General features: G+C 43.0%; 1 protein-coding gene and 1 pseudogene across 2 annotated transcripts; both read left to right on the forward strand.

Moving 5' to 3' along the window:
• The first annotated feature begins 13,067 nt into the window (after positions 1-13,067).
• KCTD12 (potassium channel tetramerization domain containing 12) lies at positions 13,068-19,246 on the forward strand. Its single transcript, XM_081127145.1, has one exon. It carries the CDS (start codon positions 13,385-13,387, stop codon positions 14,357-14,359), a length of 975 nt encoding a protein of 324 aa, XP_080983271.1. The 5' UTR covers positions 13,068-13,384; the 3' UTR covers positions 14,360-19,246.
• A 5,241-nt stretch (positions 19,247-24,487) lies between these two features.
• On the forward strand, positions 24,488-25,373 carry LOC308552415 (small ribosomal subunit protein uS2 pseudogene; annotated as a pseudogene). The gene has a single exon. The product of its transcript is annotated as a small ribosomal subunit protein uS2 pseudogene (transcript).
• Positions 25,374-26,966: the final 1,593 nt, after the last annotated feature.

Raw genomic sequence — 26,966 nt, forward strand, 5'->3', positions numbered from 1 at the left:
TTTTATATTACATTGGGTAGGGCAAAGTTAAACATCAAGATTGTGATGTCACGCATTGGGATAATTCCTGAGATAAATGAAAGATGTTCCTTCCTATCTTTAGTATTTCTATATCTCTATGAATGACCTATTTATAAACAAATATGAATATAGGGTGATAGTCCCCTTTCGGGCATGACTCCAGGGTAAATAATCAGAGGGCTTGTGAAAATTTGACTGGTTACATTTTTTTAAATTAACAGACTTTATTTCTTAGAGGAGTTTTAGGTTTACAGAAAAATTGGACAGAAAGTTCAGGCAGTTTCCATATACTCCTTCCATGTCACAATTTCTTCTATTATTAATGTCTTGTATTGGTGTGGTGCATTTGTCACAATTGATGAACCAATATGTATACATTATTTTTAGCTAAAGTCCATATTTTATCTTCTGGTTTTATTCTGTATCATACAATTCTATGGGTTTTGCCAAATGCATGATGCCAATTTTTATCTAACATATAGGCTAAATAAGATTTTAGTAGCACGAACAGGTGAGAAACCAAAAAAATTTAAAAAATCAATTTGTGTGATAGAATGATTTAAATTATGTAGATTGGCGCTGTATTATTTAACAGGTTTTTACCTCCACTCTGATGCACTTAAAGTAGATTTATTAGTAAATGTTCACTTGTTATACTTGCATAGTTGGATTTATTGAAATTAATGAATAAAATTGATTATAAAACACTTTGGAAATATTTGAAAATAATGAAGAGTATTGCCCTTACATTTAGTCAAAGATTTAACAAGAAGAAGAAAATTATTATGGTTTTTCAAATCTGCTAATTATCGGGTATTCAGACATTTAAGACATGATTGGTCTATTGTTTGCCATATGTCTTGGCACATGGGGAGTATATAAGACATGCTAGCTATTAATTATGACTGCAAGTTCTCTAATATTAGAGGTATTACATCAAGTTTTATCCCTGAAAATGGGAGAGAAGATTAGAAAGAAATAGTACCCATTTTTGCATAAGAAGTAGGTGAGGAAAATTGTTCTCTGAACAGAATCTTACGAGTTGAAAGGAAGTAGAGATCAGCTGGTGCAGCTTCTTAGCCCAAATCCTGAACCCCTTCCACACGGCCTGTCTTCCGCAGACCTATAGCTTAGATCGACAGCAGGAACGGAGCCCAGTTCTTGTTGAAGTGGCCTTTCCCATCAGTGGCTGTAGTTGCTCAAAAGGATTTTCCTTAAGCTAAACCTGAACTTTTCCTTGTCATAACTCCTACCTGTGGGCCCTAGTTTTGTCCTTGGTGTTGGGAAGAATGCAGCTGTTGTGCTGCCTGCAATAGTCCCCCCCCCAGGCTATTCTACTACAGTCTAACATTTTAAAAAGTCTTGCTCTTATATTGTTTTTGGGTTTCTCACAACCTTCTTACACTCCTGGAAATGATCTTTGTCTATTAAAATAACTTTTTTCTTTATTTATTGTTATTATTTGTGCTAGGAATACAACCTAAGACCTACCATCTTATCAAAATTTTAGGTATGACTGCCAGAGGGAAGGGGGTGGGGTGGGGGGAGGTAGGAGAAGGTAAAGGGGGGTAAATGGTGATGGAGGGAGACTTGACTTGGGGGAGCGAACACATAATTTATCTGTAGCAAATAAAAATGCAATTCTACAGATGATGCATTGTAGAATTGTATACCTGAAACCTGTATAATTTTATTAACCAATGTTGCCCCAATAAATTCAATTAAAAAATAAAATAAAAGGGAACCTTTGTATGAAGGAAAAAAGTATACAATACAGTATTAACTGTAGGCAGTGTACTGTCCTGTAGATCTCTAGGACTTATTCATCTTCTATAACTGAACTGTGTGTTCTTTGACTAATATGTCCTGTTTCTCCCTCTCCCGGCCCCTGACAACCACTATTGTGCTCTCTGCCTCTATGAGTTGGACTATTACAGATTCCTCATATATGTGATATCCTGTAGTATTTGCCCTTCTGTGTCTGGCTTATTTCCATTAGCATAATGTCCTCCAGGCTCATCCACTTCCCAAACGGCATGATTTCCTTTCTTTTTTTTAGGCTGAATAATGTTCCGTTGTATGCATATACAACATTTTCTTTATTCATCCACTGATGGATATTTAAACAATAAAAGCAAAAATAGACAAGTGAGACGACATCACACTAAAAGCTTCTGTACAGTAAAGGAAACAATGAACAAAATGAAAAGGGAGCCTATGGAATGGAAGAAAATGTTTGTGACCCATACATCTAATAAAGAATTAGTATCCCAAATGCAAAGGAACTCCTATACCTCAATAGCAAATAAAAAAAAAGTCTACAAAATGACCAAGGAATTAAATAGACATTTAGACATTTCCCCAAAGAAGACATACAGATGCCCAGCAGGTACATAAAAAGGTGCTCAACATCACTAATCATCAGGGAAATGTAAATCAAAACAGTAATAAAATAACTCTTAAGATTCTGAGTTCTACGATAGAACATACATAGATACTAGACATAGTTTTACTCTCAGTTCGTGTGTTTCTATTATTGAATGCTCAACTTCTACCTGTAAAATGGAGGGTTTGACTTGAGTAATTTCTACAGTCCTCAACTTTTTAAAGCTAATTGTATTCAGGGTGTGTGTGTGTTCACGTGAGTGTTGGGGGCGTGCCATCTTACTGGCTTCTTTTTTTTTTTTTTTTAATATATCTTTATTGATTTCAGATAGAGGAAAGGAGAGGGAGAGAGCGAGCTAGAAACATCAATGATGAGAGAGTCTTTGATCAGCTGCAGCCTGCAACCCGGGCATGTGCCCTGATCGGGAATCGAACCCTGATCACCTGGATCCCAGGTCGACGCTCAACCACTGAGCCATGACCGGCCGGGCTTACTGGTTTCTTGAACTAGCAGTTGATGCTGAGTCCCAGGTAAATTTCCACATGACCTTCTGCTAAACTGCATCTTAAGCAACGACATGACTTTACGTTTATGCTTATTACACCCCCATGCTCGTTTCTCTTGGTTGCTGAAGCCCGTGTGGATGATTTTGAATGTTAATTCCATATTTGTTGGATTAGTTAGCCCACCAAGATCTGTGTTACCTATACATTTTATCAGCATGATTCTTACATATTCATTTAATTCGTGGATAAAAGTTCAGTAGAGAAGATATAACACAGAATCTTGTTCCAAGCCCTTTCTCTACAGTTCAACATGGTTCTGTTCATCAGCAATCTTTGAATAGTTCTGTCTCATCACCACAATGAGTCTATCTAATTGATATTATTATCCAGCCTACATTTCCCTAAATTGTCCAAAAAGATATCTGGAATGAACTGTCAAGTACCTTGCAGAAATATAATATACTGTGTCTTCAGTATTACCATGGACCCCTGAGGTTACCAATGCTGCTCAAGGAAGAAAGGGGTTCTGCTAGACCTGATTTACTTGAGGTGAGCTCGAATTGCCTCTTAAAAGTCAATGTTTTCCACCCCCCCTAAAAGCTCATAAGCAATAAGTTTAATAATCTCTTCTGGAATTTTTTGGAAAAGGAATGTCAAGTTTTCCAGTCTGTATTTTCTAGGAACCATCTTATTTCTGTCCTTGGAAAGCAGAACAACATTTGTCTGTCATCCCTGGGTAGAAAAGGTCAATCCTCTAACACCTTGTTCCTATAGCGCCTAGATACCAAAGACATAGAAACATTACGACCGCGGTCGGAAAAGTGATTTTTGAAGGGGGCCGGGCATTGTCAGTTTAGTCACGAAATGCTCCCTTCCTCTGTAATTTCTTCATGCCTCTTTGAGTGATGCATAAATGATGCATAAGAGATTAATTAATAATGGAGAATGAATAACTTCATTAATAAGTGAGCGTTTAGGTACCCAGTGCAATGTATCCAAACACCTGGTTTACCTCGGCTCAGGGCACTATAGATACGGTGTCTCCTCCAGCTCCACACTAACAAAGCTGTGAGTGGACCCACTCGTGTGGCTCCTCTGTTAAGAAACAGCTCAGATCCCACACGTCTGTCTGAAAATCCACTTGATCCTAAGGACAGAGTGACTATGGGGCTACACCTGTAACTGCAGATGCTCTTACACTAAACACCAGCGTAGTGTCAGTTCTTCACAGCTTACGAAGGTGGACAGACATCTTTCCTCAAAAGAAGCTGTTTCACCTCTGATGAAACTGTTTGAAGAGTATGATAGTTAATTTTATCGGCTTTTCCAGCCTATGGTGCCCAGTTGTTTAGTCAAACACTGGTCTGGATGTTGCTCTGAAGGTATTTTGAAGATGTGATTAACATTTACAACTAGTTGGCTTTAAGTAAAGATTATCCTCAATAATGTGGGTGGGTCACATCCAATCAATTGAAGGCCACAAGTACCAAAAAACCCCAGAGGTTCCCCAGGGAAGAAGAAATCCACCTGAAGACTATAACCTAGAAACCCAGCTGGCGTGTTCAGCCTGCCCGCCCTCCGGATTTTAGACTCAGAACTTCCTCTTCAACTCCTGCCTGAATTTCCAGGCAGCCGGCGTGCCCCGTGGATTTCAGACCTACCAGGCCTCACAATGCAGTGAGCCAATTCTTTAAAATTAAACAATCTCTCTCTGTACATATGTTGATGAATAGATAGAAATATCCATCCTATTGGTTCTGTTTCTTTGGAGAACCCTGACTGACAGGGGAAGGTAACTTCCCTCCTTCTGGTCTTCACCTGTGACACATGAACTGTCTGTGGCTCTTGACATTGCTGACCCTGTGCAGATTCTCATGGGCCAGGGACCTGTGGGGCCCTCCGCGCCTTCCAGCAAGATCAGACACATAGCAGACATGTCATAAATGTCTGGAGGGGTATTGAATACAATGTAAAGAGGAGCTAAACCTCTCTTGTGCTGTTGACATCTCCTCCAGTAACATCTGTTACAATGATGTAAAACGTCTGTTTCCTGTGCAGTGTGCACATGTGCTCTTCCTCTGTGGACACATCGCAGCCTGGCAGCTACAGGGAAACCCCACGGTTACCGTTTAAGTTGCTGCTCTTGCTGCTCTGCCCTGTCTCAGGCTCGGTTCTTCATATTTCCTGGTCTAGTCCCCTGGGTTGGGAACACAGAGGAGGCCACTCTCTTTGGAGTCTAAGGACACCTGGAGTTTTTTAGGTCCCCTTATAACACCCCACCCTTCACCTCCCCAGACTTTACCTCTCAGATGCTGCCGATGCTAAACTTTTAGTGAGAGATAAAATTAAGCTATTTTACTGATTGTCACTCAAGTTGCAAAGTCCAGGCTAAGAAAAAAGCTCTGAAACGGAGACTTCAAGCTGTCTGGATTTTGATTAAAATTTTCAACCAGAGAGCAAATTTGTGTTAGAAATGAATGATTACTGGGCAACTGCAGATGAAATGTCATTTACCTTGTCCATTTCAGATTCTACTGAAGAGATGTCATCCAAGAAAAAGATTAAGAAAACTAGTGGAAGATCAAGGTAAGCACACAAGAAAAAACTGTTTGGGTTACAAAACAGTATGGAGATTTGTCAAAAAACTAAAAATAGAACTACCACATGACGCAGCAATTCCACTTCTGGGTAATTACTGGAAGAAAACAAAAACACGAATTTGAAAAGATATATGTGCTCCTATGTTCACTGCAACGTTATTTACAATAACCAAGATATGGAAGCAACCTAGGTGTCTGTTGATAGATGAATGGATAAAGACTCGCTATACAGAGGTTATATCTACCTATACGCAATGGAATCTTACACAGCAATAAAAAAGAATAAAATCATGCCATTTGCAATGATATGGATGGGCCTAGAGGATATTATGCTAAGCGAAATAAGTCAGAGAAAGACAAATACCATATGGTTTCACTTAGATGCATAATCTTAAAAAAAAACCCAAAAGCAAACAAACAAAACAAAACAAAATCAGATTCATAGAAACAGAGACCAAAGGGGTGGCTGCCAGACAGGAGGAAGTGGGGCAGTGAGGAAAAAAGGTAAAGGGAACATAGTCAATAATATTGTGATAAGTTGCATGGTGACAGATCGTTACTAGAATTAGTGGGATGGTGACATTGAGGGGTATAAAAATGTTGAATCACTATATTGTGCCCATGAAACTAATATAATATTGTATACCAACTATTCTTAAAAAAGAGAGAAGTGCAATGGAGACAGCAATGGGAAGTGGAGGTAGAAACTTCTGTTGAGGTAGGCATTTTTGCTCCCTTTTAAGATAAAGAGCTGAAGTTCAGAATATTTACATAAATTACCCCAATACCTTAGATTTTAAGTAACAAATCCAGGAGAGGAATAAAGTTTCACTCAACTCCAAAGTGTATGATTTTTCTCATTTATACTTCATTTTGGAAAAGAAACTTATTTTCTAAAAAGAAGTCATATTAAGTAATACACATTTAAGGTTTAGCATAGTTTGAGGCCATTTCCCTGCTGTGAAAAATCATGCACATTTCTGCAGTAACTGGAAAGCAAATTGGGGAAAGATAGCTTTCCCCTCCTTAATTATATCCAACAAATGATCTTACAGTTACATAAGAAGTCGCCCATTACAGTCTAGCCAGTGGCTTGGCTTCTTGTCCAAACCTCACGGTAAAAAAATATGCAGACTTTCTGGAACCACATATTCAAGTCTCTGCAGTTGAATCAGCCCTTCTTTCTGCGTAACCTAAACTCAATACTGTTCAGCACATTAGAGAACTCCTGGGATGAGATCTTTAAAGTCCAATGTCAAAAGGTGAATACCTGATAATCATCACCTTGGTTTCTCACTCATGAAAACTGGTTTGTCTTCCTTTGTCCTCGGGCATGTGGGGCTGTCCTGCAGTGGAGCTGTCCTGTTTTACAGCCTCGTAAAAAGAGATCAATCCACAGTTTCGCATAAGTAGGGAGCAATGGAATGATGTTCCTGTGTAAACTGGCTCTGAAGAAAATTCCTAATCAGTTATGCCAGAAATGGTGAGTGATTTAAATAATAAGCGTACAGTCTCAAACCAGCATACAGTCTCCAAGGTGATTACTTTGAGTGACAACCCTCATTTGAGGAGTTAAACTGAGTCGACTGGATAGGGCTGCTGAAGGGTGCAAAGAGCACCCAATGTGGAGGCAGAAGGCATCCTTTCGCCTCCCAGCCCTGCACCCCACTAACAGAGAGGCGCCCTTCGCATTTTCGTGTCGCCTAACCTTCCTGAGCTTCCCTCTTCGCTGGTGACGCTGTTGAATCAGACCTCCCAACATTGTTGCCATAATCAAGTGAACCTGACAACAGGAAAGCCCTCGAAATAGCGAAGCTCTAGAAGAGAATGTGGGCGCCCATTCCTAGTTAACCTTTACGTTTAACATCACAATTTGAAACCAAGGCCTTCAAGTGCTTAGGAAACATCAGTGATGTTAATAATTAGCTGGTCAGGAATTCCAGAATCGCCCGTGTGTATGAGGTCCTGGTTATTTCTGTGCACAGTTCGGTATGTAAAGCCACAAGTAGAATACGTCTGTTCAATTTTACAAGCCCCCCAGAAGGCCGGTGCATACGGCTGGCGTTGAACACTGGAACTAGATCTCAGCAGTTTCCACGGACTCACTTTGTCCTTGCTGAGAGTCAACGAGATCAGAAGAAAACTGTATAAACATACTAAAAACCTGGTGCTTTGCAAACCATAATGGTATTCTAGAGAGCCAGAAGTAAAATCAGATTTATTGTGTGTAGGACTGACTTGGCTAAGAGAAGGACAAGAGTGTGTCCCTTCTATCTGTGGGCTCAAATATGTCCTTGGAGAGAGAGTCTTACTTGAAGCAGGATTTTGCCATCGATTGAGGGCAGAAACAAGAGCCAAAGGCTTAACTCCTTCCTAATCCTAGTTCCTGCGCAGTAACGACTGAGTTTCTTGTTACTAATACTGTAGAGTATAACCACATGGGTGCTGGAATACCCTCTCTGACTCTTAGTAGGGATAAATAGTTGTGTTATATTGGTCAAGTTACCTAACCTCTGTTTGCCTTGGGTTTCTCATCTGTAAAGTAGAGAAAACAATAGGACCTATTTCTTAATACCTGTAAAACACTTACAGAAGTAAGAGGCTGTAAAACACTGTTTAAAAACACAGATTCTAAAGTTTGACTGTCTGGGTTCAAGTCTCAGCTCCACCATATTATCTGCTCATTCCATCTTCTAAAAATTGGGTAATAATGGTACCAACCTCATAGAGTTATTGTGAGGATGAAATGTGCTAGCACATGCATAGTTCTGTTAACAGGGCTGAAACAATAGTAAGCACTATATATATGTTTGCTATTATATTACTTGTTTCCTGGAAAAGCTTTAAATACTATTTATAAGAACATGAAAATAATAATCTAAAAATTTCTAGCATTACTTTCTTTTCCTTGGTTCTATTAGGTATAAAAATCATATAATAGTGATATTGGGATTTCCTTTATTTTCTAAACCTAATATTTTGGTAATGTCACTCATATAACACTTTGTCTTTTTTAAAGATTAAATATTGGCATACCTTTTACCAAGTCTTTATTATTTTATCCCGATTTACTTAAACTAATGTTATTAAATCTCTGTTTCCAATTCCTTTCTCTTCCTGAGTGCAAAAGGCAATAATTTTTAGTCTGCATACAGAAGAGATTCACACATATTGGGAGGATGATAAACTAAATGTTTATTTGGGACAATTTCTGATTCTCTCTCTTCTCCCCTTTCCTCACAGCACGAATTTGAATGTTTTTGCCATTCACTTATTCATTCAGTATTTATTGAGCAGACTTGTCAGGCACCATCGTAGGTGGTGGAAAAACCATGATTCTGACACTTGAATGGCGTTTTACAGCTTACAGATCGTTTTCCCATAAATTAATTCACTCCTCAGAGGCGTTCGCTTCATTTCACCCCAGATTTTCCTCCCCTTTACACGTTATATTTCTCTTCTATTTTATTCCTCATTTCCTTTGTCAAATCTTTGGCGTGCAGAATATTTACTAAGTGAATTGGGGGTGGGCTGAGGTGACAAGTGGACTGGAAGGGAAGGTAGAAGGTGGGGGGAGGAGAAGCCAACCAGATGAGAAAGCAGGTCCTGTGATGTTTTCGGTAGCCCACCCTTTAGGATAAAAACACGTAGCCCTGTCTCCTTTTAAGAAAGCACAGAGCTACTTGAAAAGGAATAGTGACTAGACACAGGGCTAGCGGTTCCCCAAATCCTCTCCTCCCCTCTGACAACGAGCATATTTAACATATTAAAGAAGCTACAGCGTTGTTTTCCTCCCTTCCCTCATAAACACTCAGGTGCTTAAGTCCCAGCATTAAAGTTCCTTAATTACAGTTCCTCTTGAATTTCATGACACCAACCAGTGGGCAAAAAATAGAACATACAAAAACAATTAACCAGACAATTATTCTTTTCATCTCATATCACCCATTTCATTCATTATTCTGCCTGTCATGCACACCAGAGACTTCTATAAGGTGTTTTAGAGACGCACAGGATAAAGCAGATGATACAATAGATAATCTTCTACCGTAAGACATACCAAGCTCCTTTCTAAGCCAGGCCCCTTTAACTTGCTTTGCTCTCTGCCTGGAATGCTCTTCCTCCAGATCTTCCCATGGCTGTCTCTTTCTCATTCAGCTCAATGTCACCTTCACGGAGAGGCCTTCCCAGCCAGTCTGTATAAAGTATTATCCCCACACTCAGCCCCTCTATCTCATTTCACAGTTTTATTTGCTTCGTGGCATTTATCTCTACCTAAAGTGAACCTACTTATTTATATATATATTATCTGTCTCTTCACAAGTCTATAAGCTCTAAGAGGGCAGAGATTACTTTTTAACACACTGCCTGAAACATAGTAGTAGACTCTTAATAAATATTGGTGAAATAAATGAGTAAGCAACGGTTATTTATTGAATGCCTAGTATATGCCAGTTCTGTTCTAGGCACTGGAGATGCACAGTAGTGCCCCCCCCCACCCCAATGCCAACCCTTATCCACGGGGAATTTATACCAAGACCCCCAGTGGGTGCCTGAAACCAAACCCTATATATAGTTTTTCTTATACATATGATAAAGTTTAATTTATAAATGAGGCACAGTAAGAGATTACAATAACTAATAATAAAATAAAACAATAATAATATACTGTGATGAAAGTTATGTGAATGTTGTCTATCTCAAAAAATATCTTATTATACTGGACTCACCTTTCGTCTTGTGATGATGTGAGATGATAAAATGCCTTATTAAGTTGAGAATTTTCACCTTTTTACTTAAAAGAAACACTTTATGATTTCTCTTTGGCATATCTGAACTTCCAGCATCAGTACTCTTACATGTTGGGGCCATTATTAAGTAAAATAAGGGTTACCTGAACACAAGCACTGTGTTCTCGATAGTCTGACAACCGAAATGGCTATTAAGTGACTAAAAGGCGAGGACTGGATACTGAGTGAACATGCTGGCTGGACAAAGGGATGGTTCACATATGAGTGGAATGAAGTGGGAAGGTTTCAGATTTCATCGTACTCCTCAGAATGGCTCACAATTTAAAATTTATGAATTGTTTATTTCTGGGATTTTTCCACTTAATCTTTTCAAACTGAAACCATGCAAAGCCAAATGGCAGATAAGGGGGGCAACTGTCATAATGACTCAAACAGACTAAAATCTCTGACTTCTTGGAATTTATATTCTAATGCAGGGAAAAAACAATAAATAAATACAGCAGAGAAGGGGAAGCTGCTTGGGTGGGGCTGTGCTGTGTTAAATAGGGTAATCAAGGGAGGGTCTTGCTGCAGAGCCCTGAAGAAGGTGAGAAGGGAGGCCCCTGAACAAGGGGAGGAGGGTGAGTGGCAAGGGGAAGTTAGTCTTTTAGCAAAGGGAACAGGAAGTGCAAAGGCCCTGAGGAAAGTGGGCTGGTGGTGGTAATGTGGTTAAAACCAGGGAGCTCCTGGGAAAGCGGGAGGAGATGGATCTAAGCGGTACTAGTGGGGCAGCTCCAACCACGTAGTCTTGTAGGCCCCTGAAGGGACTTTGGTTTTTACTCCTTAATCAGATAGGAAGCCATCGAGGGGCATTGAGCAGAGTGAGGTGATCTGATTTAGGCTATACTGGGATCCCTCCTTCTGTTCTGGTGATAAGAAAAACTATAGGGGCCAAAGGTGGAAGCAGTTAGGAGGCCACTGATGCACTAATCCAGGCAAGAGATGATGTGGGGCTTGGTCCAGGGTGGTGGCAGGGAGGTGGTGCTACATGTTAATCTCCTGGAAGTATTCTTCAGGCAGAACTGACAGACGTTGCTGATACAATGAGCAAAGTAATGGTACAAAAATATGTACAGAATTCATACGAACAAGGCTTTTCTTGGATTTATAGAAACGAGGCTTGGTTTCGTCAAGCCTGTGACACTGATCTAGCAAATAGTAGTAGCACAAACCACCCAGAAATTCAGCACTGGAACCTGGAACTTTTGTGTCATCTCTTCTCACAAAGAAGGAACAAAAAAAGTGTGGTCAAATATACTCACTATCAAAATCTGTACTTGCAATTAAGTGAGCTGGTTTGGGGCTTGATCTTCGTTCAGCACACAGACGTGAATGAGATAATTGTTCAGCAGACAAAACCCTTTCAAAGTAAAAATGACACTTATCCCTACGCAGACGGTAAGCTCATTGGGTAGTGACACTAAAGGGTAAACACTATTATCAAGAACAAAGATCTTGCTGGGTTTACCCTGATTGATGATCTGTACTTCCAGCTGATCTAGTCACTGCTCAGACTTATGCCCCTTTGCCTACCAGGGTGCACTGAAAGCTGCCTTGGAGCTTCTTCAACTTTGCATTCTTAACTAATGGGGAAATAGTAGGCGCACAACAAATACCGACCGGCCTGTTGGTTTCCAAATATCCTTCACTACCCTCTTTTGCGCCCTCTTTCTGCAGGGCTCAGGAACACTTTATTTACCAAAGTCAGAGATCAGATAATCACTCTCAAATATGAGACTTCACAATGTGTTTGGCATCTGGCAGGTCACGTGTAAGGAGCAATCCCGAGGCCCCCGAGGCCCCGGAAAGCAGGGAAGGCTTCCTGGGGGAGGAGTCTTCTAGGCTGCCACGTGACAGGTGCATGCGAGGGGGGAGGGAGCAGGACTTAGACAAACAAAGGCGATTTAGGTGAAGGACTTAAAATGTAAGGCCCTGAGACCAGAGGGAACCTGGAAAGGGCTGACCGGAATGGATGTCCGAGGCGCACAGGAGAGCAGGGTCGCCTGCACCTTTGGGCAGATGAACACGCAAGGCCGACAGGTGGTTTCTGTAAATTGCTTTGGGTCCGCAAACCTTCGAGTTTTGTGGGCGGTTCACCAAGGGCTGAGGGGGACCCTGCCCCACTCAGCTCCTTCAGCCTGGCCCCGCTGCGGGAGGTCGCGCAGTCCCCCCTCTCTCTGGCCTGAGTTCCCTCTATTGCCATTGCAGACTACTTCCTCCAATTGAGGGGTCCCCCAACCCACGAGTCTTGCCTCCACCCAGAAAGTAAGCCATCGGGGAGCGTCTTATGGCAGGATACCAAGGTCAGCTTTTCGTTTCTAGGGGTTTTCGTGGCTACTCGTCAACGCGAACAAAACATCGTCTCCTCAGTTCCAGCAACACGACAACCGACTAGGGCAGTGCCACAGCTCCAGCCTTTAAAGCGGCCAGTTCTGGAGGCCGCGGACGACTGAGGCACCCCCATCCCCCCACCCCGGGGACCCGGAAAGTTTACGTTTTCCTTTCTGAGTCCCGGGCTCCGGGTGGAGTGTAGCGACAACCGCTCCGGAGAAGGCCCCTCTTCTGAAGCGGCCTATCCCAGGCTATGTCTGCCCACTTTGGGAAAGAAAGAAAGTTGGGCGGGAGTGGGAGGGGCGGGCGCGGGCGAGGGGGCTGCGGCGGGCCGTCCGCTCTCAGCCGAGCGCGCGGGTCTGGGTGGAGCCAGCGGCCGGGCGCGGCGTCAGCGTTTAACATGCAAATCGATGCCCCGCTCGGCGGTCCCCCTCCCGCCCCGGGAGCGAGGCTCCGCCGCTCGCAGCCGCCCACGCCTCCTGCGCGCCGCGGCGCCCCAGCCCGCCGCGCTACTTAAGCGGCGTGCGGGGCGCGACCCGGCACTCGCCTGGAGCGCGCGGGCGAGGCGGGCGGAGTGCGCCGGGAGCTCTCGGGGACTCGCAGCTACGCGCTCGCACAGCTTGGCTCTCGGGCTCCCGGCTGCGGCAGCGGCCAGGGCGCGGGGCTGAGCGAGCGTCCGGGAAAGGCGGCCGCGGCTCCCGCGCGCGGCCCCGCTCCCTGCCGCTGCTCCCGCTCGGCCGCCTCTTAACCATGGCCCTGGCGAACAGCACCCGCGGATTACCCAACGGGGGCGGCGGGGGCGGGAGCGGCTCCCCTTCCTCCTCGGCGGAGCCGCCGCTCTTCCCCGATATCCTGGAGCTGAACGTAGGGGGCCAAGTGTATGTGACTCGGCGCTGCACGGTGGTGTCGGTGCCGGACTCGCTGCTCTGGCGCATGTTCACGCAGCAGCAGCCGCAGGAGCTGGCCCGGGACAGCAAAGGCCGCTTCTTTCTGGACCGAGACGGGTTCCTCTTCCGCTACATCCTGGATTACCTGCGGGACTTGCAGCTCGTGCTGCCGGACTACTTCCCCGAGCGCAGCCGGCTGCAGCGCGAGGCCGAGTACTTCGAGCTGCCCGAGCTCGTGCGCCGCCTCGGGGCGCCCCAGCAGCCCGGCCCGGGGCCGCCGCCGCACCCGAGGCGCGGGGTGCAGAAGGAGGGCTCGCTCGGAGACGAGCTGCTGTCGCTGGGCTACGCGGAGCCGGAGCAGCAGGAGGGCGCCTCGGCGGGCGTCCCGTCGCCCACGCTGGAGCTGGCTAGCCGCAGCCCGTCCGGGGGCGCGGCGGGCCCGCTGCTCACGCCGTCCCAGTCCCTGGACGGGAGCCGGCGCTCGGGGTACATCACCATCGGCTACCGCGGCTCCTACACGATTGGGCGGGACGCGCAGGCGGACGCCAAGTTCCGGCGAGTGGCGCGCATCACCGTGTGCGGCAAGACCTCGCTAGCCAAGGAGGTATTCGGGGACACCCTGAACGAGAGCCGGGACCCCGACCGGCCCCCGGAGCGCTACACGTCGCGCTATTACCTCAAGTTCAACTTCCTGGAGCAGGCTTTCGACAAGCTGTCGGAGTCGGGCTTCCACATGGTGGCGTGCAGCTCCACGGGCACCTGCGCCTTCGCCAGCACCGACCAGAGCGAGGACAAGATCTGGACCAGCTACACCGAGTACGTCTTCTGCAGGGAGTGAGCGCCCCACGCCCCGTCCCGACTCAGCGCCCCCGCCCCCCTGCTCCCTGCGGGAGAGGACTCTCGACCTCCCCGCGCACCCCGCGCCCTCCCGTCACCCTGTGCCCCGCCTCCGGTAGCTGGGCTAGTCGCCCTCGTCCCCCGCTTGAGAACCTGGAGCCGCGAACCCTTTAGGCGTCTTTGGACCCCACGTAACCGAGAGAGCCCCCTGGACCCCCCACCCCAGGCTTCCTCCGCCCCCGGCCCTGACCCCCTCCCCCAGATTACCCTGCAGCCTGGACCTAGTGGGGCGGTGGGGCCCAAAGTCTCCACGCACCTGGGAATGCTCGGATTGTTCAGAGCCCGACTGGACCCTGTCCAGTGTGTAGATTTTCCTCGAAACCTTCTCTAGCCCTTAGGACTCCTTCCAGGTAGAAGAGACCAGAACTGATAACAGTGGGAGTAGTGTTTCGGGCCCTCTTTAAAGGGAGAGTTGTAAGATGCTGGATGAAAGACTCCACCTGGAACTGGGAGCCCCTGAAGGCAGTTCAGTGACTCTACAGGAAGAAAGTTTCGAAAAGTGACAGGTAGACGTGGGAGAAGAATCTAGTGCTGGCACGATGAAGGATCGTCTCTTCTCCATGCAGAAGTAAAGGTCTTCGCCTGTGGCTTAAACTTGTAGAAAGTGACCCCAAACCTGAGGAGGCACCCCTTCTCCTCTGCTCCCTGCCAGGGGCCCTTGCCAGCAGTTATTGGCAAGGGGGGGGAGAGAGCCCTGCCCCTGACGGGCACACAGCCCGAGCCCCAAGTTCTTCGGGGGACTAAACGGAGTTGGGTAGTAATGCACGTGGTGGGGGTTAGGGGAGCCCAAGTGTTCTTGCTTGAATGGCAGTAGCTCTTAAGACTTGGGGGGTGGGGTGGGGAGGGAGGTGGGAAGGCAGGAGGGGTGGGAAGGGAGGAACAGACATACTCATCTATTATTTGGAAGTTGGAAGTTCGTACCATCCGTTTGAGTACAGGCACATTTTAAAAAATAGTACACAAAACAGGCAGAGCGTTTTTATAAAGATTCATAGCATCTACTCTTAACTGGCATTTTATTGAACTGTTTTGAGTCCTAAACTTAGAAGTTGCTAATACTTATTTAACCTAACCAAAGAGTTACCCAGTAGGGCTTTAGTTTTTGAACTTTATTTTCTTGTTGATTATAAATCCTGAGTAAAAGAAAATCTGTTTACGTGAGCAAAATACGTTTGATTTTGGTTCCTTAGACTTGAGATCTCTTATTAAAAATCCTTATTTTCTCCAAGCCCAGTCAGTGTTGACTTCTGGGCAGATCCGAAAGCTAGAAAATGCCACTTGTTTTATGCGGATTATTTGAAGTGAAGGTGGAATCTTTTTGAGTGACGGAGCTGCAGAGAAATAGAAGCACTAAGGGCTGCCCATCTGTAGAGAGCTGTAAAATGGAATATTTTAAAATGAAGACAAGCAGTTAAAAGCGAGCCGAGCAATAAAATGGTGTTTAAGGTAAATGCAACAGAAACAGAAGGAGACCTGGTTGCCTTATACCTTTTCTCTCACATGGAATAAATTCCCACTGCATATCCTCTCTGTACCATAAGTGAAAGGAAATGAACCCGTATCTTTCATGCTGTGAGGCTCCTTTGAATATTCTGTGATGACTGAGAAGCCTTTCTTTTTTTCTTTGTTTCAGCATTTTTCTCTGGAGTACGTTTTTAAAGATTTTGTAAGAGTCTCTTTTCAGTGTTTAAATTAGCGCTATTTTTTCTTCTTTTTACAATTGAATCTTGTACTGTATCTTACTAGGTCCATAACAGATGTTAAGAATTGGGACAGTTTTAGTCTTAGATTCATGTGACCCAATCTGTATATACCATATATAAACATTTTACACAAATCACTTAGTTTTTTAATTCATTCACTAATGCTGTAAAATCTCCTGTATTTGCCCCCAGTAACTGGCATCAGATGGTGTTTTTACTAGGCAACAAGTTTTGATGAGTTTCTTATATCCTTAAAAATGGGGAAATTGGGTTAGGAAAAAATGCATAATTATTAAACTGAGTTTGCTCCATACTTTTTTTTTTTTGCTTGGATATTAGTTGTATACTAATAATGTGTTGATTAAATGTCTACTTAAATCAAGGTACCTGTATTTTTAACCCACTGATTCTTTTGTTGTTGTTGTTGGGAAAGGGAAAGATTTGAGGTCTTTTTTTGTGGTTGCAATTTTAAAAAGGCACAGTTAGCTTTATATACAAAGACTGTAATCCTAAGGGAAGTGGAAGTAGATATCCAGGAAGCTGTGTTTGCTTTAGTGTTGAGTGTGATCTCAGACTAGGTGGGTAATCCATCAGAACTTATCTCTCTGTCAAGCCTGAAATGATTTAGGAATGTCGCTCACTGGCCAAAAGTGAGTGTCAGAGATTTCTCCACCCATGTGGTATTCTGTTAGATTGCTCAACAAAAATCACATAATTAAGAACATCTTAGAGGGCCGGATCAAAACCACCGACATATGGCAAGATTCTGAGGTTCTGATTTTCCTTGCTAAATCTGCACAACTCCAGGAGTAATGGGAAACCGCTGAAGTTTTTTCTCTGCCACTTAAGTCATAAATTTGATCCTGTAGAACTTTGAGTTGAAGTTTTCCATACATATTTTACTGTCCCCCTCCCCTCCTTGCTGCCCTGCAATGCTCCCCTTAGCCCTTTCGTTATCTGAAAGACTGGGAAGGTAATGGTTAGAGACAATGACTCGACCTCTTTTTCTAGGGATGACTGTCCCCTCTAGAGCTGGAAGTGATACCTGGAAACATTCTACTTTTAGGTCAAAGTAAAGGCTGGGTAGGAAACTCACTTTACATTGGGTGGAGAGTATAAGATGTCTTGACATGGGCACTTTGGGGCCCTTCCTCTCCATGTGCTTTGGGCCAGAGAAGGACCCTTGGTGACAAAGTGGCTGGAGTGTTTGTTGGCTGTCACCTATGAGCTTGGATGGGATATTGAGGATATTTGGATAAACCCTTGGGAGAATGTCATAGATCACTCAGGTAATTATGACTGTATTAACCTGACTCAGTGTAGATGCATTTACGTATGTAATAGCTCTAATTACCATTTGATTCATAAGTACAACTGAGTGACATTAGATTTTAATAACATTTAATTTTTTAAAAATTTTCAAAAAGTAATTGTTGGCAGTGGTGGTTAAAAATACAGATACCAAGTTTAATGCTTTTGCGCCAAGTATTGGACAAGTTGTCTTATTTTTTAATACATGTAGAATATGAACCATATTCATTCTAATTTTTCACATTATATATTGTGGAAAATATTCCTTGAAAGGGTGAGACTTAACCATTTCCCCCCTTCAGTACTGTTTTCATTCTTGTGTTTCTTATTTGGATTTTTGCATTGAGTGCAAGTGATAATTTATGATACAAGCCAAAATTGTCTTCTCTTTCAATCCAGAACCAGATATATTTGGGGCCTGTTGCTCCTCAGAGGAAATGCATAACCTGTGAATTTTCAGACAAAATGGGCAACTGGCCATGCTCATAAACATATTCCAATTTTTATTGGAATTTTCTATGGAATGTTATATTGAAGCCATGTAAGGTGAAGCTTTGATAATTTCTTACTTTTTAAATTATGATAAATTCTAACCTAATACTCAAACATTTTTGTATTCCACATGAAAAATGCTAAGTTATACTGCAGGCATTTAGAAAGTATTGACTGGAGGGGTTGAATTCCTTAGGAATTTCTTTTATAGTCTAAGTCATAAATACTTTTCTCAGTTAAATTTCTAAAATTGTAAACTGAATATTTGTATTATAAACCTACCAGAGTAAATCCTTTTTTCCCTTCTTACTATAACATTTAAAAACTGAATTACTTTTCTTAGATGGCCAAATCTGTCTCTTGAGAAATAAATAAACTTCTCTGTGTTTCCAGTGTCTATTGTACCTGGAATAGGGTTTCTAATGCCAGAAACAAGTTATGTTGAAGTTAACTTTACTTTGTCACAAGTTTGGATAATAAAAACCTAAAAGTATTCATGTTTGAAGATTTAGATTTTTCTACTGGGGCCCTTGAAACTTGGAAGAAATTCAACCAGAATATCTACATTACAGTATAATCTTGTGTGGTAGGAAGATGAACTAGTTGACCAAGAATTTTTGCCACCTTATACATTTTGTGATTTTTTCCCCTCCAAGCCAAGTTTTTTATTTTAAATGTATTTTGACGTGTGTGAACATTAATTGTAATGTAAACTATTATACAACTGTCTTTGTGACTTTACAAGAAGGCAGATTTTGCTGTTACTATTGAATACAAATGATGACCATTTATGACCACACAAACAGCATTAGTGACATTGAATGATAAAAGGTTAAAACATTCATCATGGATGTTAATTTTGAAGATGAGAATTATATGTTATTTTAAAATGTCCAGGCATCTGCAAAGACTCTTATCTATTAAATAATATAAGATTCCCACATTGCTATTTGGAATTCTGAAATTGTTGAAAATGTTGTCTTACATATAAGGCCATTTTCTCAAAATAGAAAGGGGAAGGGAAAACTTAATTATACAATTATCAGGCTTTTCTAACAAAACAGAAAGCCAAGGAAAAAAATTCCTCTATATTTGAAAAAAGGCACTGATGAAGTCTTTTCAGACATGCCCAAACTCTAAATGAGAATTTCTTCAACCACCTAAATGCTCTAGAGACTTTTGTTCTCCCTGTTCACAACCAGTTGTATAACAGAAATACTCGATACTGTTTTCCTCCCAGTGTGTGAAGTAAAGAATCATTGATTATGTGACTTGTTATATATTCTATTAAACACTAAAGAATAAAACATTCACTCCTTTAATTGTTCCTCTTGGCTCCTGGGTATGGATCGGCTTAAACACCGGTCTGATTTCATATAAGGGGTTCTCTGAATACTGGAAATGCTTCCCAAATTGTTGTGGGGCTAATAATGAATATTACGCTTTCAGAAGAACTCCTCCCTGTGTAATTGGCCAGCTGGGCCAGCAGTGAACAAGCTGTTTCGTCAGAGTTTATTGTCAAGAACTCCTGTTTTCAAGGTGGTTTGGTACTCAATGTGGAGGGAAAGTTTTTTCACAAACATTTTCTTTGACTTCAGTCTTTGCAACATATGCAAATTATTTTGAATGTGGGGAATGTAGATAGAGATGACCTCTTAAAAGTTTGTAGGGAAAAGGAAATAGAAGCTGTGAGACAGGCCTTAATTAAAAGTACAATTCATTAAGGTAAAATTCTAAAGAATGTCGGGGGAGGATCTGCATTTTGGAGAAAGGGGCTCTTTCCTGAACCATCTCCTGTCACAGATGGAGGGGCAACCAACCATTGGTGTAATTTTATATATTCCTTGCCTTTTTTCTATCCAGTCCCTCCTCTTGAAAGAAAGCTCAGCAGCTCCCAGACTGAGGAATCACTGAAGCTGGAGCCAGGCAACACCAGCCTGGTCTGGTGGGTCGTGGCCCAGGAAGCGGTGAGTCAGGCGGGGAGAGTGAGCCAGGCTTTGCCCTTCCTGTTTGCTTTTGCCGGTACTTCCTCTAGAAAGCTTTTGTTTTAAAAGTGTGCCCATGTACGAGTATAAATAAACACACACAATTTCATTTTTGAAAAATTCATGGTGAAAAATTTAAGCAATACAAGACTGTATATAATAAAAAGAAAATCTTCCTTCAGTAACCCCTTATTTTCCCCGGGGGCAACCAACCATTGGTGTATCTTTTTATATATATGTTAAATATATATATATATTCCTTGCCTTTTTTCTATTCAGTAGGAATTATTTCTGTTTCATGCCTTGTTTCCTGTTCCTGGAGCTCTTGGAATGCCTCTGATGGAGTTCAGGCCAGTCTGTCCCAGAATCTGCACGTTGGCATGGAGATTATTTTGAGCTGAAGACAATTAAGGCTCAGCAGACTCAAGAAGAGCCTTTTACCTCTCCCTTAACTGCCCTAAAGAATTTAGATAGGGGGCCTGTACCAGGAAGAAAGCTACTAGCAGAGATAACTTTTTCCCTCCTGTTTATCTGTCTTATGTCAATTTAATTATTAGTTCAAGCAAAGAACCAGAAGGGCAGAGGGGACAAGTTTTTCTCCTCTACACATTCATGAACACATAGCAGTGATCTACCTCATTTTATTTGATGGCTACATGATATTCTGTATGACATGCCATTTCTAGATGCGCTGAAATTTGTCTTACCAGTTCTTTTTTTAAAGTTTTTTTTTTTTTAAAATCCTCACCCAATGATATTTTTTTCCATTGCTTTTCAGAGAGAGTAGTAGGGAGGGAGAGAGAGAGAGAGAAACATTGATGTGAGAGAGACACATTGATTGGTTGCCTCCTGCATGCGCCCCCAGGGGTATCAAGCCTGCAACCGAGGTACATGCCCTTGACCAGAATCAACCCCAGCACCTTTCAGCCTGTGGGCGGGCACTCTCTCCACTGAGCAAAACTGGCTAGTGCTTACCAGCCTTTTCTAGATAGGTGTTCAAGTTTCCAGGTATTTTGGTTCTAACCCAAAGAGTGTGGTATTAATTATCTTTCTACATGTGTTCTAATGTAGCTGAGTCTTTTTTTGTATGAAGTTGTTCCAAGAGAGAAATCACCTGGAGGTACTTTTTTCTTTAGGGGCTTTGGAAACAGTAGGATTCACTGGCAGTTTTCAAGGGAATGGGGATGATGTGGTGTGAAATAACTCTAGGGTAATTTTAGGCATACAGGTGTGAAGTTTCACATGGTTTTAAAATTGAGGACAAGTCTCACTTTTTTTTCTATTTCTGAAGTTCATCCTCCTTCCATTTTTATTCTAGTTTTTTTAAAATTAATTAATTATGGCCAACACTTGGTTTTTGGGAATATAGTATATAAAGAGGAGCCATAATGTATCCCATACTTCTTAATGAGGCACCTCTTGAGGAATTAGATGGGAAGCTTTAGGATAGATTTGGGGCACTTTTCTGGAATATCAGACTAATTGATATTTGTATATATGAGCTGGGGAATTACAGTCATGCGCTTCTTAATGACTGGGATGCATTCTGGGAAATGCATCACTAAGTGGTGTCTGATTGTGGGAACATAACAGAGTGCACTTACACAAACCTAGATGGTATAGTATACTGCACACCTGGGCTATATGATATAGCCTATTGCTCCTGGGCTACAAAACCTATACAACATGTCACGATATTGAATACTAGAGGCAATTATAACACAATGGTATTTCTGTATCTAGAAACATAGAAAAGGGTAATTTTGGTCTTCTGGTTAAGATGGTGGGATAGGTAAATGCGTTACATCTTCCCACAACCACATCAAAATTACAACTAAACTACAGAACAACCATCATTCAGAACTGCCTGAAGTCTAGCTGAATGGGAATCGTATACCTAAGGATATAAAGAAAAAGCCACATCAAGACTGGTATGAGGGGCAGAGAAGTGTAACTGGCTGGTCCCACACCCACGTGTGGCGGATAAAAATTGTGAGGAATATCTTGGTTGTGGAGGTTCCCCATGAGGACTGAGGGGTCCCAGCCCCACACCAGGCTCCTCAGCCGAGGGTTCCAGTGCTGGGAAGAGAAGTCCCCATAACTCTGGCTGTAAAAACCAGTGGGGATTGAGGCTGAGTGAGACAAAGGGCTGCTGGAGTCCCAGGCAGTTCCTCTTAAAGGACCTGCTGGAGTCCCAGGCAGTTCCTCTTAAAGGACAGACTTACTTGGACTCCTTCTGAGTTCTGGTGCTGGGGTAGGAGCTTGAAAGGCACCGGGGATATACAGGGAAGAACTGAATTGTCTGGCATCAGGGTCAGAGCTGGAGGGGCAGCTTTCTTCCAGACAGAAGTGCTGGAAGAGGCCACTGTTTTTTTTCTGAGCCCTTTTCCCACAGAGCTGGCAGGCATGCACCATATCAATTTGGCTCACACTGGTTGCCCTGCCCTGGTGATTTCCTGAGACCTGCCCCACCAACTTGCAGGCCCACCCAAGCTGTTTCCAGTGGCTTTTCCATATGAATGGCCTGTCTTGGCTCATGCTTTAGACTTTCCTAAAATCTCTCAAGCAAGCAGCATCTGGCTTTAGCATGGCCCATACCTCTCACTAAGTGGCCCCAGGCGCAGCACTAGCATCAGCTGGCCTTGGTTTGCAGGTTGGCCTTCCTGGACACCTCCAAGCCCAGCACAAGTAGCAGCCATTTGCAGATTGCTTTGTAGGTCTTACATGGTGGCCCAAGGCAGAATGTAGGTGGTAGCTGACTTTGGCCGGCACCTCCCAGGAAGCCCCAGAGCCAGTACACCTGGTGGATAGCTTCAGACCATATCAAAGCACCATCCAACCACCTCCGCAAGCGACACACTCAAGGAGTGGACTCAGTGGGCAGCAGAGCCCCGTGGAAGTAAGTCCTGCTCTACGGGGTGGGCCTCTGCACAGCTGATCCTCCACAGTGGTCATAGCCAGTCCTTGCAGTCCCAAACAAGATGAATTGAAAGAGGCCCACAACAAGGCACATCATAATTAAAATGCCAAAGGTGAAAGACAAAGAAAGAATCTTAAAAGCAGCAAGAGAAAAGCAGTTAATTACCTACAAGGGAGCTCCCATAAGATTATCAGCTGATTTCTCAACAGAAACTTTTTAGGCAAAAAGGGATTGGCAAGAAATATTCAAAGTGATGAAAAGAAAGGGCCTACAACTGAGATTACTTTATCCAGCAAAGCTATCATTTAGAATAGAAGGACAGATAAAGAGCTTCCCAGACAAGAAATAGCTAAAGGAGTTTATCACCACCCAACTAGTATTATAAGGAATGTTAAAGGGTCTTCTTTAAGAAGAAGGAGAATAAGAATAATAAGAAATATATGAACAATAAAATGGCAATAAATACAAATCTATCAATAATTGAATCTAAAAACAAAATAAATAGGCCAGCAGAACAGAAACATACTCACAGATATAGAGAACATTTTGACAGTTGCCAAATGGGAGGGGGATTGGGAGGTTGGGTGAAAAAGGTAAAGGGGTTAAGAAGTACGTTATGGTAGTTACAGAGTAGTCATGGGGGTGTAAAGTACTGCAAAGGAAATAAAGTCAATAATATTCTAATAACTGTGTATGGTGTTGGATGGGTGTAAGATTTATTGGGATGATCACTTAGTAACTTATATAATGTCTATCACTGGGGTGTACACCTGAAACTAATATAACATTGTATGTCAACTGTAATTGAAAAATTAAAAATGATTTAAAAAACAATGGTACAGTAAAAATACAATATAAAAGATTTTTAAAAAGGTACATCTATATAGGACACTTACCATGAATGGAGCTTGTGGGACTGAAAGTTGCTCTGGGTGAGTCAGTAGGTGAGCAGTGAGTAAATGTGAAGGTCTAGGAGATTACTATATACTACTGTAGACTTTATAAACACCATCCACTTAGACTACACTAAATTTATAAAACAATGGGAGATTGAATCAAGTATAAGAAAAATGATGCAATCAAGAGCTGTGGTTAAAAAAGAGATAAATGAGATGGGGCTGTGGCAACACAGCATGCTGTTTTACAGCAAGCTTTTTTTTGTAAGTAGGAAGAGTACACTCTAAAATAACAATAAAAATATAGTGTAGTAAATACATAAACTAGTATCATAGTCATTTATTATTATCAAGTATTTTGTATTATACATATTCATACATGCTATACTTTTATATGATTGGCAGCACAGTAGGTTTGTTTACACCAGCATCAGCACAAACACATGAGTAATGCATTGCTTTATGACACTACGACATTACTATGGCTCTGACATCACTAGGTGATATGAATTTTTAAGCTCTATTATGATCTTATGGGACAACCATCACATGTTCATTGCATCCATCACTGACCGAAATGTTCTCATGAGGTGCACGACTATAAGTCATTTAACTGGTAAGTGATTTACAAAGATCTGTTTCATTTTATGGAAAGAATGATAAATTTACATGAATTTAAAAGACAAACCTTTCCAAGCTACCCAGAGAGGAGCCCATAGTGTTGTTCTCAGTTCCCACATAACTTACATGGAAACTGTCACAATGTCCGGAGCACTTGATGTCCTACAAACGAAGGAATAGGGTGTCCTCAAATTCCTTGCAGCAGGAACCCACTTAGGTGGCACCAACCTTGACTTCCAAATGGAACAGGACATCTGCAAAAGGAAGAGTGATGGCATCTACCTCATAAATCTGAAGAGAACCTGGGAGAAGCGTCTGCTGGCAGCTTGTGCCATTGTTGCCATTGAAAACCCCACTGATGTCAGTGTCATATCCTCCAGGAATACTGGCCAGCGAGCTGTGCTGAAGTTTGCTGCTGCCACGGGAGCCACTCCTATTGCCAGTCACTTCACTCCTGGAACCTTCACTAACCAGATCCAGGCAGCCTTCTAGGAGCAGAGACTTCTGGTAGTTTCTGATCCCAGGGCTGACTAGCAGTCTCTCACAGAGATGTCTTATGTGAACCTGCCCACCATTGCTCTGTGTAACAGAGGCTCCTCTGTGCTGTGTGGACATTGCCATTCCTTGCAACAACAAGGGGCCTCACTCAGCGGTCTGAGGTGGTGGGTGGTGGCCCAGGAAGTATTGCCCCTCTCGTAGCACCATCTCCCCTGAACACCCATGGGAGGTCATGCCTGATCTTTACTTCCACAGGGATCCTGAAGAGATTGAAAAGGAAGAGCAGGCCGCTGCTGAAAAGGCTGTGACCAAGGAGGAATTTCAGGGTGAATGGGCGGCTCCAGCTCCCAAGTTCACTGCTGCTCAGCCTGAGGTTGCAGACTGGTCTGAAGGTGTGCAGGTGCCCTATGTGTCCATTGGTGGTGATGGGTTGAGAACTTCTGCTGGCACCTGCGGGGCTTGCTTTTTGATGGATAGTTTAGGGGAAATGTTAGTGTCTTCACTGCTCTGCTTTACTCTGCTCACATAAGAAGTTTCAAAGTCAATGCCCCTTTTGGAGCTGGAATGCACCTCTTCTCCACTCACAGATCTTTTAAGAGTCACCTGTGGGGCTAAGTAGAAAGGAGGTACAGTGGTACCTTGGTTTTCGAACGTCTCCGTTGATGAACATTTCAGTTGACGAACATTTCAGTTTACGAATTCCATAAACCCAAAAGCAAATGCTTCGGTTTTTGAACGTGCCTCAGAAGTCGAACATGCCACAAGGCTTCAACTGAGGGCAAGATCCTGAGGCCTAGCTGTTGGCTGTTGATCCCTCAGTTTTCAAATATTTCAGAACTCGAATGGTCTTCCGGAATGGATTACATTCGAAAACCGAGGTTCCACTGTATTTAGGGCCAATTTAGGCCATTAACTCTTAACTTGGCTGCTGCAACTTCCCTCCCTGTACAACCATTCAGTATTGATGCATTCATTAAAAAACTCTTGAGTACCTACTATGTGCTAGACTGTGCCAGTCTGACAGGGACACAGAAAAGAGTAAGCGCTGAGAATTAGTAAGTTGCTGAATAAGGGTAACTTATTCAGGGGAAGTGCTATGCTAAGATAGTCAGTAATTATAGGAGTAAGAAAGGGGTGTACCTGACTCATGTCCTAGGCTTGCTAGAGGAGAAGATGGCCCAACTGAACCTTAGAGGTGAAGAAGAGGCAGCGGGGACCTTCTAAGCACAGGCCAACTTAGTGAGGAAAAACCAGAGACAGCGAGAATGGAACCTCACTGGAACAACAGCCCCCTACCCCCCAACCCCCCAACAACAAAGATCCTGAAAAGCCAAACAAACAAAAAACAGCTGAAGAGGCAGAGTAGGATCAGGGCGAGTCTCATATACCATATTAAAAGATTTAGACAATAGTTTTTAGGGTTTACTGAAGAATTTTAAACAAGGTATGAAATAATCAGAGGTTCCATTTTGCAAAGACCACTTAGGGCTATGTGGGGGTGGGCTTGATGGGCAGCGGGAGTTAGAGGCCAGTTAGCTATGTGTGGGGTAAAGTTTATGTACATTAAGCCACACGCAGAGCACCTGGCTGCAGGGGTGGGGTAAGGTTTTGTTTCCTTTCCTTTCCCTTTGAACCTCTGCAATGCTGTTTTACATGAGATTTGTTTGCAGTAATATGGGGAGCACCTTGCTTCAGTGAGGAGCTCTTTTTTTCTGTTAGTCCCTAGATTTCATCATCAAGAGACATATGGAGCTCTTAGAGAGACCTAGTCAATTATTTATTTATTAAGTACTTTAAGGAGCACCTGTTCTAATGCATTAAGAACCCTGGAATACCAATGCATTCTTTCAGCTTCCAAAAGTCATTAATTGAGCCCCTAATATATTTGAGACACAGCCCTTTCCTTCCCTTAAACAATAGAGAGCAAAGTGGTGAGCTGCCAGTTAAAGAGCCTTTATTTTTGGAACGATCAGGTGTCACAGAAAACAGCACTGATGGGCCTTATACATTTTTCATGTTTGGAGCTTTATGACCATTACCTTTTCCTTCACAGTTTAAAAAACACATCTAATAATTACTAAGAATGATTCCCCCCTCCTGTTTTTCAAAGTGAAAGAGATAA

Source organism: Miniopterus schreibersii, assembly GCF_964146895.1.
Source record: "Miniopterus schreibersii genome assembly, chromosome: 2".
NCBI classification, from domain to species: domain Eukaryota; kingdom Metazoa; phylum Chordata; class Mammalia; order Chiroptera; family Miniopteridae; genus Miniopterus; species Miniopterus schreibersii.

Coding starts and splice junctions, on each gene's coding strand:
- KCTD12 (XM_081127145.1), top strand. CDS start 13,385: ATGGCCCTGGCGAACAGCACCCGCGGATTACCCAACGGGGGCGGCGGG.